This window comes from Oryctolagus cuniculus, chromosome 1 (genome assembly GCF_051225735.1).
Source record: "Oryctolagus cuniculus isolate XC-2025 breed Fujian yellow rabbit chromosome 1, ASM5122573v1, whole genome shotgun sequence".
In the NCBI taxonomy this organism is placed as follows: Eukaryota; Metazoa; Chordata; class Mammalia; order Lagomorpha; family Leporidae; genus Oryctolagus; species Oryctolagus cuniculus.
The window spans coordinates 220,288,904-220,307,453 of record NC_142867.1 but is presented as its reverse complement, the minus strand read 5'-3'; the positions used below and the strand labels follow the sequence as shown (position 1 = coordinate 220,307,453).

Sequence of the window (18,550 nt, the reverse complement as noted above, 5' to 3'; positions counted from 1 at the left end):
TCTGTAGAAAAGGTAACTCAGATTCCCGTGGCACATTTTCCTCCTGTAAGTACATACCCAGGGCAGGCATTTAGCCTGGCAGTAAAGATGCCAGATAAGACATGTGTGTCCCATATCTGAGTACCTGGCTTCAAATTCTGGCTCTGGCTTTTAACTCCATCCTGCTAAGGTAGCCCCAGGGAGGCAGCAGTGTTGGTCATTGCATCCCTGTCACCTTTATGAGATACCTGGGCTGAGTTTCCAGCTCCCGGCTTCAGCTTGGCCCAGTCCTAGCCTTTGCAAGCATTTTGGGAGTGAACCAGCAGATGAGAGTGTACTTTCTCTCTCTCTCTCTCTCTCTCTCTGCTTATCAAGTAAATAAATTTATTTTAAAGAATGTGTATGGAATTTCTAAGACACTTTCATCATTCACATCCATAATGACTGCTTGGTCCTCTCACCTGGTTATCAATAGGTAATTGAGGCACAGAGAAGTCAAATAATCTGGCCAAGGCTTCATAGCTAGTTAATGACAAAATAAAACCTACAAGTAATGCCATCTGTCAATATACTTTTCTGCAAAAATAATTTTTATAATTTAAATCATTTAAATGTTACAGTTTATATCTGGGCTTCAAAGATGCTGTCTGGTATACAACAAAGGTACAATAAGATGCCCACAATTTTCTTTAAAGATCCCAGAAATACAAGTTGGAGTGTAATAATTGGGCATCTGTGCCTAATTTCTCTCTTGACCTGGAATCATCAAGTTAATCTGTGTTTGCTTTACTATATTTATTTATTTATTTATTTTATTTATTTATTTATTTACAGGCAGAGTGGACAGTGAGAGAGACAGAGACAAAAGTCTTCCTTTTGCCGTTGGTTCACCCTCCAATGGCTGCCGCTGCCAGCGCACCGCGCTGATCCGATGGCAGGAGCCAGGTACTTCTCCTGGTCTCCCATGAGGTGCAGGGCCCAAGCACTTGGGCCATCCTCCACTGCACTGCCGGTCCACAGCAGAGAGCTGGACTGGAAGAGGAGCAACCGGGACAGAATCCGGTGCCCCGACCAGGACTAGAACCTGGCGTGCCGGCGCTGCTAGGTGGAGGGTTAGCCTATTGAGCTGTGGCACTGGCCATGCTTTACTTTAAAACAATGTATTGAAAGATGAGTATCTTCCAACTAAGAAAAATGGCCAGCACAACTGTGTGTCCTCATTTAGTCCCCCTCTTGAACAAAAATGAGGAGGAGAATAGGAGGGTGTAAAAGATGAGGAAGGAACAAGAGAAGAGGAAGAAAAGGAATAACAAAGATATAACTGCTGCTAATGCCAAGACAAGCGTCTGCCTGAATTTTTCTTTTAAGAAGGGTCAAGCTATATTTGATGAGTGAATGAAAGAGCTTGCTTAGACCATTTTTGTAGTATTTGTATACTCAGATCCACTGGCTTATTTACTCCTCAAAAGATTTTCTTTAGGATGGACAAGTGTTGTCTCTACCAGTTTGTAGGGGAAAAAAATGAGAATCCTATAAATAACTGACAGCTCCAATTTGCAGCTGATGGAGAATCCATCAGGGTAGGGTCTAGTCCAAGACAATGTTTAAGCTCATGCCCAAGGTTTAAGCCACTATTTTGCAATAAGGAAGAAGGAACACACCTGAAACTAATGTAGAACAAGAATATGTTTCTGTTGAAGAGCTTTTAGCACTGCTTCCTGTGTCTTGTTCATGTTCCTGTGTCTTGTTCATTGTTTCCTGCTTGTCTGTGAGCTCCATGAAGGCAAACACCACCCTTCTGTTTAACACGAGTGTCTCTTCTCTGCTTAGCAGAGTGCCTGGCACCAAGAAGGTGTTCCACAGGTGACAAGGTACATGAGAATGGGAGCAACTGTAATAATTCCTCCTGTGTTAGTGGAGACACACTCAGCATGCTTTAATTATAAATCAATTTTTTAAAAAATATCAGCACTGAAATGATTTATTTCTGAGTTCTGGAATTCTGAGCACTGGGAGTTTTAGGGAAATGCTCACAGGCCGGTGAACTCTGGGGCCTTGGCAGGCAGAGCTGTGGAAGCCAGCAGTGGTTCTTGGTCGCCATCCCCTCTGCCTGAGCTGAGCATGAACATTAGTTTCCAGACTCGGCCTTCCTGTGAGAGCTCTCCCTGCCATCACCAACTGTGGATCCTTTACTTTATTCTTATCCACGTCAGCTCATGCAGCTGGAAAGATGAAGAGAACACAAGTGCAGGGAGCTGGTGTTTCCAGTTTAGACACTGACTACTTCACTCTTATCCTAGGCAGGGCCTCTCAATCATGCCACCAACTAGGCTGTTTTAGAGTAAAAACTGGATTGGAGACTTTAATATCAAGATGGTCCCTTTGTCCTGGGTTGTCTGTGTTGCAATAAACATTTATTTTGAAGGAGAGATCAGATTATCAGCCTACTTGGAAGATAAGAAGTTGGATTTTTGGCTGAGAGTAGGGGTGGGCTACCTGTATGCAAAATCAGGAATCTATATAGCAGCTGCTGGCTGCTGATTCTCAAGTCTTATTATGATGCTCCTCGTCCAGCAGGGAGCAGAGAAATTCTGGCTGGTAGCCAGCACTTAGCTTCACACATCTTACCTCTGGAAGCCACTTGCCTTATTGTCGCAGGCTGGGAAACTGAGGGCAGAGCATGGTGGGCTTGCCCTAGGTCACTCTGCTTATTTAGTGTCAGTACCGAGCCGGATTCTAGATCTTTAGGAGGCTGTCAGGGTAGGAGACCTAGAATCAAAAGAATTGTGTGACCTTGGTTGGACGTGAGACCTGAAATCTCTGAGCCTATATATAAAATGAAAGTGGGTTTTTCACCCAGGGTTCAAATGAAATATGTAAGTAAAAGATTGTACATTCAGTACCATCAAAGTTCTACATCATTGTTGGCAAACTTCTCCAGTAATCAAGATAGTAAATATTTTAGGCTTTATGAGCCCTATGGTCCCTGCTACTCAGATCTGTCATTGTAGTTTTAAAGTAGTCACAGAAAAACAAACAAGAAGAGAGTGTGGCCAGGCCTGTTAAAGCTTTACTTACAATAACAGGCAGTGGACCAGCTTTGGCGTGTGGACTGTAGCTCGTTGACCCTGCTGTCAATGTTTGGAAGTCGTTAGAGTTACTATTGGCATATGGCAACTGGCCCCCAAAATTAACAGACTGACACTACCATTTTATTTCACTCATGAATTCTATGATTGGATATTCAGACCAGATATAATAGGTTGGGCTGTTCTTACTCCAGGGAGTATAGGGCCTCAACTGCAAGGATGCAGTAGCTACAGGTGACATGGCTGCTTTGACTAAGATTAGCTGAAGGTTCCTTTACTCATCTGTACAGAGCATGTACACATGGCTTCTCCATGTGACTTCCTCACACTATGGTATCTCAGGACAATCATGTTTGTATATGCAGACTCACGGCTCCAAGTGAGAACATTGCAGTATGCAAGGAAGCTGAATCACCTTGTATGACCCAGACTGGGGAGTCACGCAGCATCTTTTCCGCTATGCTCTGCTAATCCAACCATTCATAAGCCTGCCCCACATTTAACATGAAATGCCAAAGAATGGGCAGACCTCATGTTAAAGTCATCACAAAAAGATTAATAATTTAAACAGACGTATATTGAGTAGCAGTTATACCCACCCTAGCACCCACCGCATGCCAGGCATAGTTTAAAGCAGTTTATTCCACTGATATCCCTTGGAGGTGGACATAATTATCCTGCATACTTTAAAGACAAGAAATAATAAAGGGGCCAATGTTGTGGCATAGCAGGTAAAGCTGCTGCCATGACACCAGCATACCATATGGGTGCTGGTTTGAGTCCCGGCTGCTCCACTTCTGATCCAGCTTCCTGCTAATGTGCCTGGGAAAGCAACGTAAGATGGCCCAAGTGCTTGTGCCCCTGCAACCTCATGGAACACCAGGAAGAAGCTCCTGGCTGTTGGCTTCAGCCTGGCCCAGCCCCAGCCATTGCAGCCATCTGGGAAGTAAACCAACAGATGGAAGATTCATTCTCTCTCTCTCTCTCTCCTTCTCTCTCTCTCTCTCTCTCTCTCTCTCTCTCTCTGTGTGTGTGTGTGTGTGTGTGTAACTCTGCCTTTCAAATAAATAAAATAAAATTTAAAAAAAAGAAAAAGAAGAACAGAGAGGCTAATCCACTTGTGGAAGGACATGCAGACAGAAGAGGTTGTGGAAACATTTGAGCTTGGGCTGCAGAGACTGAACCGCTACACAACCTGCCACATTGTGATCCTGAACATAAGAATGCTGTTGCTACTACATGAGAACTGGATTGCGAACTTGGGTTTCTGGACTGCAGTGTGTCCAGTAACCTTTCCACCAACACAATCAATTCCAAACATTATTGCACAGTTATTCTTGATCCATCCAGATGGTTTTTGCATCATGTGTAGCACAAGGGAAAAGGTATGATATTCAGTTTTGGTCATCAGAAACTTAAAACATGGATTGAGAAACTGAATTCTGATTTAATTGTTCCAACCCCACAAGATAGAACTTTTGTCCCTATTTTGTAGATAAGGAAACTGAGCCTCAGTGATTAGATTGCTACTTGTCTGGTAGTGGCACAGTCAAGATTGAAACCTAGAGAAGTCTTATTTGCAAGCCTTGTGCTTTTTGCCACAGATTGTGAAGGAAAGATCTGGAATGAATAATACCAGTGCTATCACAGAAAAATATCACAACCCCTAGAATATCAGATCTAACCTATCCCTGGGGTGATCGTGATCCATTCTCCTCACTGCAAAGATGGGAGACCAAGACTCAGAGAAGGGCAGATAGGCAGGTGGGGAAGGGCAGCTACCCAGACAGACACTCAGCTGGAGTTGGGACTGAATGTATTTCCCATCAGTCCTGACTGCCACATTGTGCTGGGAATGGCAGGGAGGGGAGTGAGCGTAGTAGGGGTGGGAGAGGTAGGAGTGAGCTAAGGGGAAGTTTGCCAAAGCCTTGGGAGGTGGGGGAGCATTTTACAAGACAAGGGCCTCTGCCCTGGAAACATCTGTTTCCCTTCAAATCAGCGAGGAGACTTTTGCCTCCCCAGAATGCCTAAATCATGCGGCGGCTGGGGAAGAGCAGGCGTTGGCCCAGAGACTTCAAACGCATTCTCCTGTACTCTCGGGGACCTGGGCCTGACGTGGGCCTCCGGGGCTCTGTCCTTGCTCTTACCCCCTGTCAGATCTGTGAGAAGCTCTCACCGCCAATTAACTTCTCAGTTTCATTCTCTCACCCCTGCTGGGAGGAGGTCTGGGGGTCTTGGATGGGACCTACAACAGCTTCCTCTCCACCACCCTCCTCTGAGCCCCACTAGAATCACTCCACATAAAGGTGAAGGCAGGGTCTTAGGCAGTGGCATAATGGTAATACTAATACTAAGGATGGTATCCACAGCAATTGGTCACTGATTGCTTAGCACACAACAGGCTCCTTGCAGAACACTTTCCATTTCACATCTCATTTTATTCTAATACCTGCCTTAAACTGTGATTTTAGTATTATGATTTCTTGTTTTTAGGTGAATAACTTGAGGCAAAGCCTCACAGAGTCAATAAATAGAGAGCCACAACTTAAAGCAAAATCACCTAATTCTAGAGAGCATTTCTTTAACCCTTCTGCTCACCTATCCATTTTCAATAACCCTTAAATCTAATAATCTTCTGCCCTTTTATAGATGGAGTGTCTGATTTCCAGAAAAGATAAATGAACTATCTAAATGGTTGAGTCATGTATTCAGCCCATCTCTCATTTTGGCAGCATTCACTGAATGTGGATCCACAAGGTATAGGTGCTTAGAGATCGGCAGAGCCAGATTCTGGTCCTGAAGACACTCATGGGCTCATGGAGATTGGAGAGAAGTGAATGGGCATTGACCTAGTCATAGGACATGGAGAGCATGTGAAAAAGGAGGGCACACAGCTCTTCAGAGGGTCAACACAGGCTTCTTAGAGGAGGTGAGGTTTGAGTGAGGCTTCATGGGTGAGGTGAAGTGGTTCACTGAAGGAGTAGAGCACACCTCAGAGAGAGTAGCATGTGCAAAGGCGTAGAGGTAGGGTCCCTGTTCTGGAAACATTCACAGTTGTATACCATGTCCGGACCTTTGGCCAGAGCTTATTTTGGGGCTCAGTGATAGAATACTGTTGAGTGAGTGAACACCATGGAGCTGCAGTGAGGGCTCCAAGGTAAAGAGTGTCCAAAGAATGATGAATTTTGCTGAGGATGGGGAAGATGATGTCCTGAAGATGGCAGTTTTCTGACAATGATGAGTAAATGTTGAAAAATACTTTGCATTTGTGCAGTCATCCCCAGGCATTTCCCCAGCATTGTGTTTGCTTTTCATTCCAGCCTCCCTGCCTACTAAAACCATACTACCTTGGGTGCTGTAGATGTCACAGCTCATAATCTGTACAAAAGCTGGGACTTCAAATCAGGCTTTCTGCCACCTTGGCCAGTGTTTGTTCCCCTCAAACAAGGTTAAGGGGAGGAATAGCAACAGCTTGCACCTGGAGCCCCAGATTCCTTTGTCAGCTGTAAAGTAAGGATTTGAATTTAGGTGATGGTTCAGAAGATTTAGATCAAGATTGTCAGCGAGCCTCAGCCTGCTTCAGAGAGAAGAGGACAGAACTGAGCAGGGTTTCTGAAACCCACCTTTCCTGGTCCCCTGAGAAACTGAGGTCTGACTATTCATGTTCTCTCCCTCCCCACCTCACCCTCTGTTCCATGGGTTTTCGTGTGGTGTGTGTTTCTATCTGTGTGTGTCAGCCTCTCCCTCTTCCACTTCCTCTCTCCTATTTCTCCATATTATTGACCACCCTTTCTTCCCCTCTCAAAGAGCCCCTCCTGCCCTGCCTGGTCACCTAACAGCTTTCAGATGTGTCTCGGCATCAGTTCTACAATTACAGCTGAGACAGGCAGAAAGCGCATGGCCTTGTGACTTTTGACCCAGACCTGCGAGGTTGACATCTTCCTCTTTCTCCACCGCCCCCCAGCAGGGTGGCCTGAGGCCTCCTCCATGGTTACGCCTCCAGTGACATGTCTGGTTACTGCAATAATAGAAACGGAAGCTACCTCTTAGACAGAAAAGGTTGAACAGGGGCTATTATAAGCAATATATGCTTGAGTCTTGGCCCCCAATTTGTAAGATATGGATAACTTAACCCTGTTTTAAAGGTGAGGAGATTGAGGTTCAGAGAAGATAAAGTGAATTTCCAAAGAATACTCTGTTGGCACATGGACAAAGCAGGGATTCTATCCAGGTTTTTAAACTTGACACCCTAAGATTTCTTCTCCAGCATGCTGTTACTCATGCTGGTTGGCTAAGCATAGAGTGACCCTGGGCCCTCTTGGTGGAGGAAATGCATTACAGAAGCACCACAGAGACATCAGTGTTAAAAAGCATCCCAGCCCCTCTTGTTCTGAGGCTCCATTCACATGTTTCGTTTACTGCAATACTTTTTATATTTCCCTCAGTTAAAAATGCAGTCCTGTCTCTTCTAAAAAAGCATTTTTAAAAACTGTGTACTTTTTCACAAATGTTTCTGTATGGTTTATATAAAAATCTGCAACTTATAAGGCACCTTCTCCTGTATCACTCCATGTAGTCCTCAAGACAGTTACACATTGTCTGTAGAACTATCCCCAGATATTGTTGCAACTGGGAAATGAGATGCAGTATGCTCAGGTCCATTCATTTGCACACACATGGATTGAGTGCCTGCCACGTGGCTAGTACTGTGTTAATGATAGCTATACCCAAGCTAAAGGTGTATTCCTCTGGGACCTGCAGGCTAGGATTTGGATCCTATCTCTTCCAGTCTAGGTGAGTTGGGATATGCATGCTAAGTGTTTACAACATAACCCAATACTTTCTTTCTTTTTTTTTTTAAAAAAAAAAAGAGTTTTTTTTTTTTTTTTTTTTTGACAGGCAGAGTGGACAGTGAGAGAGAGAGAGATAGAGAGAAAGGTCTTCCTTTTGCTGTTGGTTCACCCTCCAATGGCCGCCGCAGGAGCCAGGTGATTCTCCTGGTCTCCCATGGGGTGCAGGGCCCAAGCACTTGGGCCATCCTCCACTGCACTCCCTGGCCAGAGCAGAGAGCTGGCCTGGAAGAGGGGCAACCGGGACAGAATCCAGTGCCCCGACCGGGACTAGAACCTGGTGTGCCGGCGCCACAAGGTGGAGGATTAGCCTAGTGAGCCGCGGCGCCGGCCCCAATCCTTTCTTACTGCTGCGTGTCACCCCTTGTTTACTCTGACATCCCTAAGTTTCTTTGTGATCTTCTGCATGGCTCTCAATAATAACTCACCATACAGAGCTCTTAGACCCATCCACATGGAAAGCATTAAGTGCACAGCAACCTCCCTATCACAGAAGCCAGTGCAGAAGTAAAATGATCAGAGATAGGAAGTGACTTACTCAATGTCACAGAGCAAGAGAGTAGAACTGGATATAAATCCACGTCTGGCCATCTCCAAGACGAGGCTCCTTCCTCTGCCACCCCTTGATTCTCTTCTACCAAGAAGTTTTGATTCATGTTGGCTTTTAGAAAACAACATTTGAGACATCAGGTCATGGGGTATCAAAGCTGGGAGGGACCATGTAGATCACCACGTTCAGACTCTCTAGTAGAGCAGAGGCATCCAATGACAGCCAAGAGCGAGGAGGACAGGCCTTAGTGTGAGACAAAGCATTGTCTGGTTCGTTCATTCTCTGAACCTGTGAGTTTGGAAAAATTGCCTAATATTTTAGAGTTGGTTTACTCTTCTGAAAGATGGAGATAATGAGGAACATGGCTTGAGCATATTTTCCTAATATTAGAAAAACCTGTAAGATAGCACCGACTCAGCAAGTGTAACTAATGGAATTAAAGGAGTTAAATTGATACAGATTTAATGTCCACAGACCTATGGCCAGAGGACAGTGGCTGACAGTGGTTAAATACATGGACTTCGGAGTCAGAAAAACCTAGACTTGTATTCCCATTCCCAGTAATTACTATGTGGTTCTGGACAAGCTACCTCTCCTCTCTGAGCCTTGTGTATGAAATAAAGAGTAAGAATACCAATCTTTTAGAATTACTTGGGGGAATTAGTTATGATAATGTGGGGGAAACTGATAAGCCAAGTACTTAATACATTTTAAGGTCACCACTTGAAACTTGGCAATCACATTATTATGCCCATTTTATAACAGGAAGTAAGTTGAGATGTTGGGGAAGGAAGAAAAAAAGAGAATCACTAAAATCCCATTCTCTTAACCTAGGAAACCTTGTACCTACTCTACTGGGCTTCAACTGCTAGAATTTCTGCGCTCTAAGATAGACTGAGTCTACTAGGTCTATGTTTTACCAGTTTTCCATTTCTAAGGTCTCAAAGGTTATGTGAACTTCTACCCATGCAGCATGGTCCTTCTCAAGACATCACAGGAATGCAGGGACATGCACTGTAGCTGTAACTGTCACTCTCTGGCATGGCCTGCAGGGTCCCCACTGACCTTCCACTTCATTTTGTGTGGAGTGTTCTTCATCCGGTCTATCTTCCATCAGCTGGTTCTTTCTCATTATTCAGGTCATAAATCAAACCTTTCCTCCTCAGGAAGATCTTCATGGACTACCCCATCTATAGCACATAACTCTTCCCCTTTTATTAGTTTTTTCACATAATCCTTTTATATTCTTCATCACACCTACCATTATATGATTTTTTTAAAGTTTATTTGTCTATTTATTTACGAGACAGAAAGAGAGATAGGCAGACAGAGCTTCCTTCATTGATTCATTCCCCCAAATTCCTGAAATGCCTTGGGCAGGCTAGAAGTTGGGAACTCAGTCCAGGCTTTCTGTATACATGGATGGTAGAAACTCAATTATTTGGGCTGTTACCTGTGCCTCCCAGGATCTGCATTAGCAAGAAGCTGGGGTCAAGAGCTGGAATCTAGAATTGAACATAGACCCTCTAATATGGGACACAGGTGTTTTAATCATCATCTTAACTGCTAGACCAAATGCCTACCCTCAGCTCTATGATTTTTGTTTTATTTTAATTAGCTTTATACAAACAGGAACTTTAACCCTCTTATTATTTGCTTTTATAATACCTAAAGTGGTTGCTAATACATAGTTAATGCTTATAACTATTTGTTAAATGAATGAATGAAAGAGTATATCAATATATCCAGCCACACAGGTTGGTACTGAAGTTCACTTCTCGGGCTCTGGGCTCAAACTGTGTGGGTCAGACCCTTAGACTGCCCCTCAGAAAGTGTGAGGTCATGAAAAGATGCACAATCTAAGATTCTGTGTCCTCATTGGTGGAATGTAAGTGATAATAAATCCCTGCCTGTTAGGCTTGCTTAATTGAAAATTAGGAGATTGAATGTGAAGTGCACAGCAGGCAGTCAATATGTAATAAATGCTTTATTTTTTTTAAAAGAATTAAATTTTTATTTTTAATTAGTTTTTAACAGATTCAGTGTGATTTGTAGATACAAGTCTAATAATGTAATAATACTCCCTTCCTTCCTCCACCCTTTCCCCCTTATGACTTTCCTTCCTCTCCCTTTCTTTTTTTTTTTTTAGTTTTTGAGATAACATTTTAAATTTGCATTATAGTAAAAAGGCTTAATATTCTACCAAATAAGAAGGTTTTTTATTTTAAAGATTTTATTTATTTATTTGAGAGGTAGAGTTACAGACAATAAGAGGGAGAGAGGACGAGAAAGGTCTTCCTTCCGTTGGTTCACTCCCCAAATGGCCACAACGGCTGGAGCTGCGCCAGTGTGAAGCCAGGAGCCAGGTGCTTCTTCCCGGTCTCCCAAGTGGGTACAGGGACCCAAGCACTTGGGCCATCTTCCACTGCTTTTCCAGGCCATAGCAGAGAGCTGGATTGGAAGAGGAACAGCTGGGACTAGAACCAGCAGCCATATGGGATGCTGGCACTGCAGGCAGAGTTAATCTACTGCGCCATGGAGCCAGCCCCAGAAGTTTAATAAGTAAAAAGTAAAAGGACCCTAGTTTAGTGGGAATATAGACAATAGCTATAAATAATAACTGAATGGAAAAATGACCATTTCACCCATATACAGTATAGTTTAAAGTAATCACAGATCATTAAAACTGTAGTAGTATAGCATTCTTAACCATTGGTTTACTAGAATATTTTTTTCAAGTCATCTCTCCTACAGCTTATATATCCCTGAGTTCTTCAATCCCTGTTGCACTGCTATGATTTTGTGTTTCTCCCTCCAACTTCCAGTTCTGTGAAGTCACAGCCTGGTCTCTGTTTTCTTACTGTGCTGCAGATTCACTTTGTATGCTGTGGACACACGGGGGAGGCACTCGGAGCTCAGCACAGTGACCCTGAGGACAGCCTGTCCACTGGTAGATGACAACAAGGCAGAAGGTAGGTTTCCAATTCCTTCATTTCCCAGATGACTCCCATATTTTCCCTCTCTAAGTTCTGTTCCCAGTAGCCACTAACCACCAAAGATATATACATTGGCACAGAAAGAAGTAAAGAACTAAGGGATCAAGGGGAACACAGAGCTGGGTTAATCAAAGCTATGAAGGGTGGAATTGGGGTTGATTAGCAGTATCTTTAACAGTGGAAAGACTTGCTCTTCTTTACTAGATTTTGGTTGAGGGTCAGAACCCATGACTGTATCTTGTACCATCACCTAAGCATCACAGCCACTAATCACTTTCTTCTATTTAAGTCTATGCTAAAGCTGGCAAATAGGTGGCACCTAGAAAACCATTTCACTTTATTGTGTTACAGCAGACCATGAGCAGATTACAGCACAGTGTCCCATCCAGCCCCGTGTGGCCTCAGAATTCTCAGCATAGAACAACAGACGGTAGCCATCAGAGTCACCATGCAAAATTAAACCTTGTGGCTCCTGGTCCATAAAGTTGTAAACACTAGGCATAAACATGAAACAGTTTAAGTTATCTACCATATATATAGGCAATGTGTAGATGAAGTTTCTACATCCAGATTGGAAAATGGTGATGGGACCTCTTTAGTCCTGGAGGTCTACTCTAAGTTGAACAGATATTTCCCTTAGGCCCTGATCCAGTCCATGCTGTAGAGACATAGTCTATACATTTTCAGGAGTTCACATTGAAAAGACAGACATTTACATAAAGGACTCAACAATAAGCTGGATAGTAAATGTTCTATGTGGTAGCAGACAAGAAGAGGCAATGAGCTATCATGCCTCAAAAGCAAGGGGATTTGAGAATTTTTTTTCTTGGTCATTTTTATTAGTTTTTAAACATAATATGCACATGGTTAAAAATTAAGAAAAATTAAAATTGTAACAGAAAATAATTCTTCCCATCCTGACCTTAGCACTCCTGCCTTGGCTCAGAATTTGAGGACCCATATAGATTTTGAAAACAGCTTCAAAGAAGCTAAAAGAATATGCCTTCTACTCATGATGAATTTAAATTACATTGATTAGAAGGAGTGACCAAAGGAGCAGGAGTGGCCCTGAACAGTAAGCAGAGGGGTCTGGCTTTTCTGTGAAAGGTTCTGTGACAGAAGACTATCAGAGCTGATTACAGAAATGTGTTAGAAATGTTACAGAGAGGACATAAGACGAGAATGTTGGAATGAGCCAAGACAGTTTATTTTTTGCAATTTTCTGCTGTCTCATGAGCACAGTAATTATACTAATAAGTAAACTTGCAATTATCAGCCCTAACTTTGCATCATGTCCTGTGCTGAGTGCTTTGCATCCACTTTTTAATTCAGCTCTCCCAAAGCACCTCCAGAGTAGACATTTTTATCTCCAGAGGATAGATAAGAAAACTGAGCACAACTAGTCAATGACATATTCAGGGTGGAATTAGGGTTTGTTTTTTCCCAAGGACCATGCACGTGAACTGCTGCATAACTGTCTTCCTTTTTGCAAGCCAGACTTCTATCCTCAGTTTTTCCCATAGCCCAGCAATCTGTTCCTGCATTTCTTCCCCCTCAGAGATAGCTGACAAGATCTACAATCTGTACAATGGGTACACCAGTGGAAAGGAGCAACAAACTGCCTACAACACACTGATGGAGGTCTCAGCCTCAATGCTGTTCCGAGTCCAGCACCACTACAACTCTCACTACGAAAAGTTTGGAGACTTTGTCTGGAGGAGTGAAGATGAGCTGGGGCCCAGGTATGGGTATCTGAGTGAGTGGAGGGGAACAAACATTCTTACATCCTGTTTACTTTCCTTGGGTGTCTTCCTCATAGCCTAAGGATGAGTTTTATCAAATAAATAAGGGGGATGATCACTTTAATTGTGCCATGGCAAATGATGGGCACAGGCAGAGAGCATGAGAAAAACCTGGAAATTTTAGCTTCTCACATACATAGACTGTCACAGGAGGGATATCAGTGCTCCTGGGACAATCATTTCCCTTCCTTAACTTCCACTTCTAGTTTTACAGATAAGAAAGGCTTATTACAGAGCTATGTTCTAACCAGTGCCACAGAGGGGCGCAGTGGTAGGCGGGTCTTTAATCTAAGTCCTTTCTCACTTTTCTATAAGAAATATGAATTTTGCTAGAGTACATAGCTATGTTCTTGACTAAAGTCAATTAGTAACCATAACCATGACTAGATGAATTCATAAATTTAACATGTACTAAGGTGTTATTTTTGTCCTCATCTGGTAGCAGTGTGGGTTCAAACAGAATTAAAGTAAAATCACTATTTTCTAAAACCTCACAATTTAGTATATTGGATAGTGGTCGCATTTTATGTTTTGCATGTGACAAGATTTATTTGTTCATTCAGCACATACTTAACAGCACATCTTATATGTGGGTGCTGACGGTGCTATGGTAAGATGGGAGAAATGGTCTAAACCTAACAAAGCCCTCCTTTACAAATAATTAAATAAGCAGTTACAAATAACAGGAATACCAGGTGTCATGACAGCAGAAGAACAGTTACTTTGGGAACATGAGCCACAAGTACCTGGTCTAAGGAACCCTGGGAAAGCTGCCTGTGGCCGATACTCTAAGACCTATAGGTTCAGTCAGGATTAGGTTACAGAAGAGGGATGAGGTCAGAAATATTTTGGGCAGGGAAACTAGCCTAAGGAAATGCTTAGAGAAGACAATGTTACGTTAGAGCAATGGTTTTCTTCTCAAATCTCCATCATCTGCCTGCCACTCTTAGGACTTTTGCCATCTCACCATATAATATACATTCTGTTTATTTGATTTTCTTTCTTACATCCACTTCTTCCTGGAAATATATTTGAAAAAAAATACTGCGTCATCCTATAAAGGGGAAACAGCACCATTTACCCTTAATAGAAAATTAAGTTGGACCATGTAATACAATGGAACAACAACAAATGAACACAGCAAAAAAGATAAGAAAACAATGATTGTTTAATCCTTGAGGGCCTCAGGCTATCCCTTTATAAGAGAGATTAGCAAGAGAAGTGTTAAAGACAGCCCTAAACTAAGATTTTCTTTTTTCTTTTCCTTTTTTTTTTTTTTTTTTTTGTAAGTAATCCGTAGGAGGAAAAGGGAATGAAAGAGGTAATCTAACCACTTTTACAAATGTGATTCATTGTTCAATATTGGGTCTGTGATCATCTTGAGTAGCACCTAAAACCCTTTCCTCTGCCTCAGAGGAACTCCACTTCAGTAAACACTGTGTTTGGAGGAACTAAAGAATTTCCATGTAGTTGGAGCAAAGTGTGTGACAGCAGGAGTGGTTAGAGATAAGAAGGGAGAGGTCAGCAGAAGCCAGATCCTGAATGCCCTTTAAGTAGGGTTAAGGAGTTTGGATTATCTCCCTAGGGCAATGGCAAGCTTTTCAAGTGTTTTTCACAGAGGGGTGTGTGTGTGTGTGTGTGTGTGTGTGTGTGATATTTATCAGATCTTGAACGGAAAAAAGAAAAAAAGACCCTTCAGTGGCAGATAGAAACATGGGAGTTGAGTAGTTAAAGCAAGGAGGAAACAGTAGGTGACTATGATAATAATTCCAGGGAAATAGGGAGTATGCTTGGGCCTCAGTAGCATTGGTGGCACTAGAGAGAATGACACGACTCCTTGAAATACTTACTGGTTTTTTCAAAAGGCTTCAAAATGACCTGAAGGGCTTTTCTCAGCCCCCCACCCACCCCAGGTTGTGTGTGTGTGTCTGTGTTTTTTGTTGTTGTTGTTGTTTTTATGATAGTAGGCCTCATGTAATTAAATGAGCTGCTAAGAATTGTATAGACTGACATGAACACTGGTTCTGCCTTGACCTCTCATCCTGAGCCCAATGCTGGCAATGGCCCTCCAAGGATCTGAGGCTCTCAAGGGATGAGATGAGACGAGATGGAGAAGAGAGCTTGGTTGAAGGATAAAAGGGATCTCTCCCTGAGGCAGGCCTTATCAGTTCTGTTTTCTGGACTTTAACTTCTCCCTTTCACATGAAAGGAAGGTTCTTTAGATAAAGGCTAAAAGAGGGCAGACTGGCAGACAGAAGCACAGAGGCCCAAATGAAAGCCGCTGCATGAGTCATCTTGGCTGCCATCTTGCCCATGGACAGAGAAAAGCAGTCTACTTTATGGGGCTTTCCCACAGGGATCAGGGAATTTTGGTGGAAACTAAGACGGAACTCCACTCCTAACTTTGTCTTTACAACCTGCTGGGATCCTTTATGGCCCTACAGAACATAAATCTTCCAGAAAGGCCGTCTGGCCGCACACAGAGACAGGGCAACCCACTTAATAATGCACTGTGATAACCTGCTAACCTCCAGTCAACCAGTCACCAGCCACTGTCTGACACACACCCCCACACCCCACCCCATGTTGCCCAGTGTCATCTTCTCTATTCTTTCAAGTGTGCCAGAGATTTGAGGTTGCTCCGGAATCCAACACTGGCAAGTCAGCAGGAGTCAAGGGGGCTGTGTCCTAATCCATTCTGGCCCTGCTAATAAACTCCTTGTGCAACACTTTCTCTGCCCCTTTCTGGATTTCAATCTTCGTGTCTATAGGATGATCAGGATGAACTAGTACAGTGGTCTTCTCTTTTCTTTTTTCTTCCCCCTTGGAATATTTTTCTAAATTAATCCTACACAGAATCTTAGGTCTTAGCTAGAATACCACCTCCTGAGAGAATTCTCTAAAATTTCCACCCATTTGCTCTTTATCATACCTGCATGTTTTAGTTCTCCACTTTACACTTTAGTTGTTATATTGTTTACGTGTTAACATGTGTACTCTTTCCAATTACAAGGTAAGTTACCTACGGTCAGTGTTTATTTATCTCCTATCCACTTTGAGTAAGTAGGTGTTAAAAAACTACTTGTTGAATAATTAGATAATGGAACAAATAAATGGGTGGGCCAGATGGCTACAGAGTTCTTTGAGTAGAAAACTAGAGTGGCCTGGAGCCCCACCTACTGCATCTCTTCTCTAGGCCCCACACCACCCCACCCTGATTATTTCTTAAGTTTATGTAAGCTTTCAAGTATCTGTAGATCACAGCTGGAAACAACAAAATCCTATGAACTCCAAAGTCATCTTTTTTTTTTTAAGATTTATTTATTTATTTGAAAGTCAGAGTTACAGAGAGAGAGAGAGAGAGAGAGAGAGAGGTCTTCCATCCGTGGGTCCACTTCCCAGCTGACCACAGCAGCCGGAGCTGAGCCAATCTGAAGGCAGGAGCCAGGAGCTTCTTCCTGGTCTCCCACTCGAGTGCAGGGACTCCATCGCTTCCCCAGGCCATAGCAGAGAGATGGATCAGAAGTGAAGCTGCCAGGACTCTAACCAGTGCCTACATGGGATGTCGGCACTGCAGGTGGTGGCTTTACCCACTACACCACAGCGCTCGCCCCAAGTCTTCTAATATTCTAAAAAATTGTAATACCCCTACCAATATTAAGACATGAGGTGACCTCTCTTCATTAACCAGTTGATTTATGTGTCAGGCCCCATGCTTGGGCTGGAGATAAAAGAGTGAAGAAGATAAATCCTGACTTTACCAGACCTAGCATCTAGTGAGAAGAAGACTGGTCAGCAGGATGTTGCTGCTGCAGAGTATTTCATAATGCATGTGCTATGAAAAGGCAGATGGATGGGGTTTTCAAAAAGTGATTCTTAAACTTTCATGTGCATGAGATTCACTTGGGGACCATTTTTATTATTATTTATTTATTTGACAGGTAGAGTTTACAGTGAGAGAGACAGAGACAGAGAGAAAGGTCTTGCTTCCATTGGTTCACCCCCCAAAATGGCCACAACGGCTGGAGCTGTGCCAATCCGAAGCCAGGAGCCAGGAGTTTCTTGCTGGTCTCCCATGCTGGTGCAGGGGCCCAAGCACTTGGGCCATCTTCCACTGCTATCCCAGGCCACAGCAGAGAGCTGGACTGGAAGAGGAGCAACTGGGACTAGAACCTGGTGCCTATATGGGATGCCAGTGCCGCAGGCAGAGGATTAACCTAGTGCGCCAGGCGCCAGCCGCTACTTGGGGACCTTTTTTACAATTCATTTTGTCTCAGTAGTCTTGAATGGGTCTGATATTCTACTTTTGTAATAGGTTCTCAGGTGATACCAATGTTGCTGGTCCAAAGAGCACACTTAGAATGACAAAATTCCAGATATGAAGACTAGAAGAGCTAATCCAGATCTGGAGATTAAGGAAGAATTCTTGGTAGACAAAGAGGAGTTGATGCTTCGAAAAAAGGAAGAATGAGCAGGAGTCTTTCAGGTAGAAAGGAGAGGATGTTCTTATCAGAAGAATCAACCAATGCAAAGATGAGAGAAGTGAAGTGACAGAATATGCCTCACTCAGAAAGTATGAATATCATTGGGACAAAGAGTTCAATCTAAGAGGGCAAAGAAAATAGAAAATAATTAAAAGAAGGCTGGAGAGTTTAGCAAGGGTCAGATCATGATGGCTCTTATGAGTCCTGTTGAGGAATTTGTTCATACTTCCAGAAGCCACATAAAAGTTTTAAAAAGAAAAGCAATTTGGATAAATTTGTTATGTCTTTCAAGGGTAAGCAAATGTGCAGAACATCAGTGTGTGAAGGAAAGAGAGCAAGAGCCCAGGATTAATGTCCCAACTTTGTCATCTACTTATTGTGAGACCTTGGACAAATTCTATTCCTATTCTGGACCTCATTGGTAGCATAAAAGTACTGAACTACAAAGTACTTTCTAGCTGGGAAGTCAAGAGCCAGAAAGTACTAAAGATCGTAGAGACTAGAGAACAAGCACACCATAAGGATAATTCTACCTCAAGCCCAGCATGTCTTGTTTTCAGGTGTCCAGATTGGCTAGGGTTATAAGAGCTTTTCCCAGGATTAACAAAGGTCTGATATTATTGGGTGAATTTAGGATTCTCTTGGCTTAAATAATCACCAAACACCATGTTTTCAATTCCCTCCTGGATCTGTGGTTTCATACCCCCCAGTGAAATTTAGTGACAAGGGGGCACCTCTTACCAATGCCTAGTAAATCTATCAAGCCAATGTCTCCCAAAGCCTGATTCCCAGGACAACTG

The 18,550-nt window shown here is 43.0% G+C and overlaps 1 protein-coding gene across 6 annotated transcripts in view; it reads left to right on the top strand.

The window, feature by feature from the left end:
* The window catches only part of ASTN2 (astrotactin 2), a 1,018,233-nt gene that overhangs the window by 986,408 nt on the left and 13,275 nt on the right, over positions 1–18,550 (top strand). For all 6 annotated transcript variants that reach the window (XM_008273385.3, XM_070066427.2, XM_070066421.2 and 3 more), the window contains 2 exons: positions 11,340–11,440; positions 13,023–13,206. In XM_008273385.3, coding sequence (XP_008271607.3) covers positions 11,340–11,440; positions 13,023–13,206 — 285 coding nt within the window. The remainder of the gene's footprint in view (positions 1–11,339; positions 11,441–13,022; positions 13,207–18,550) is intronic.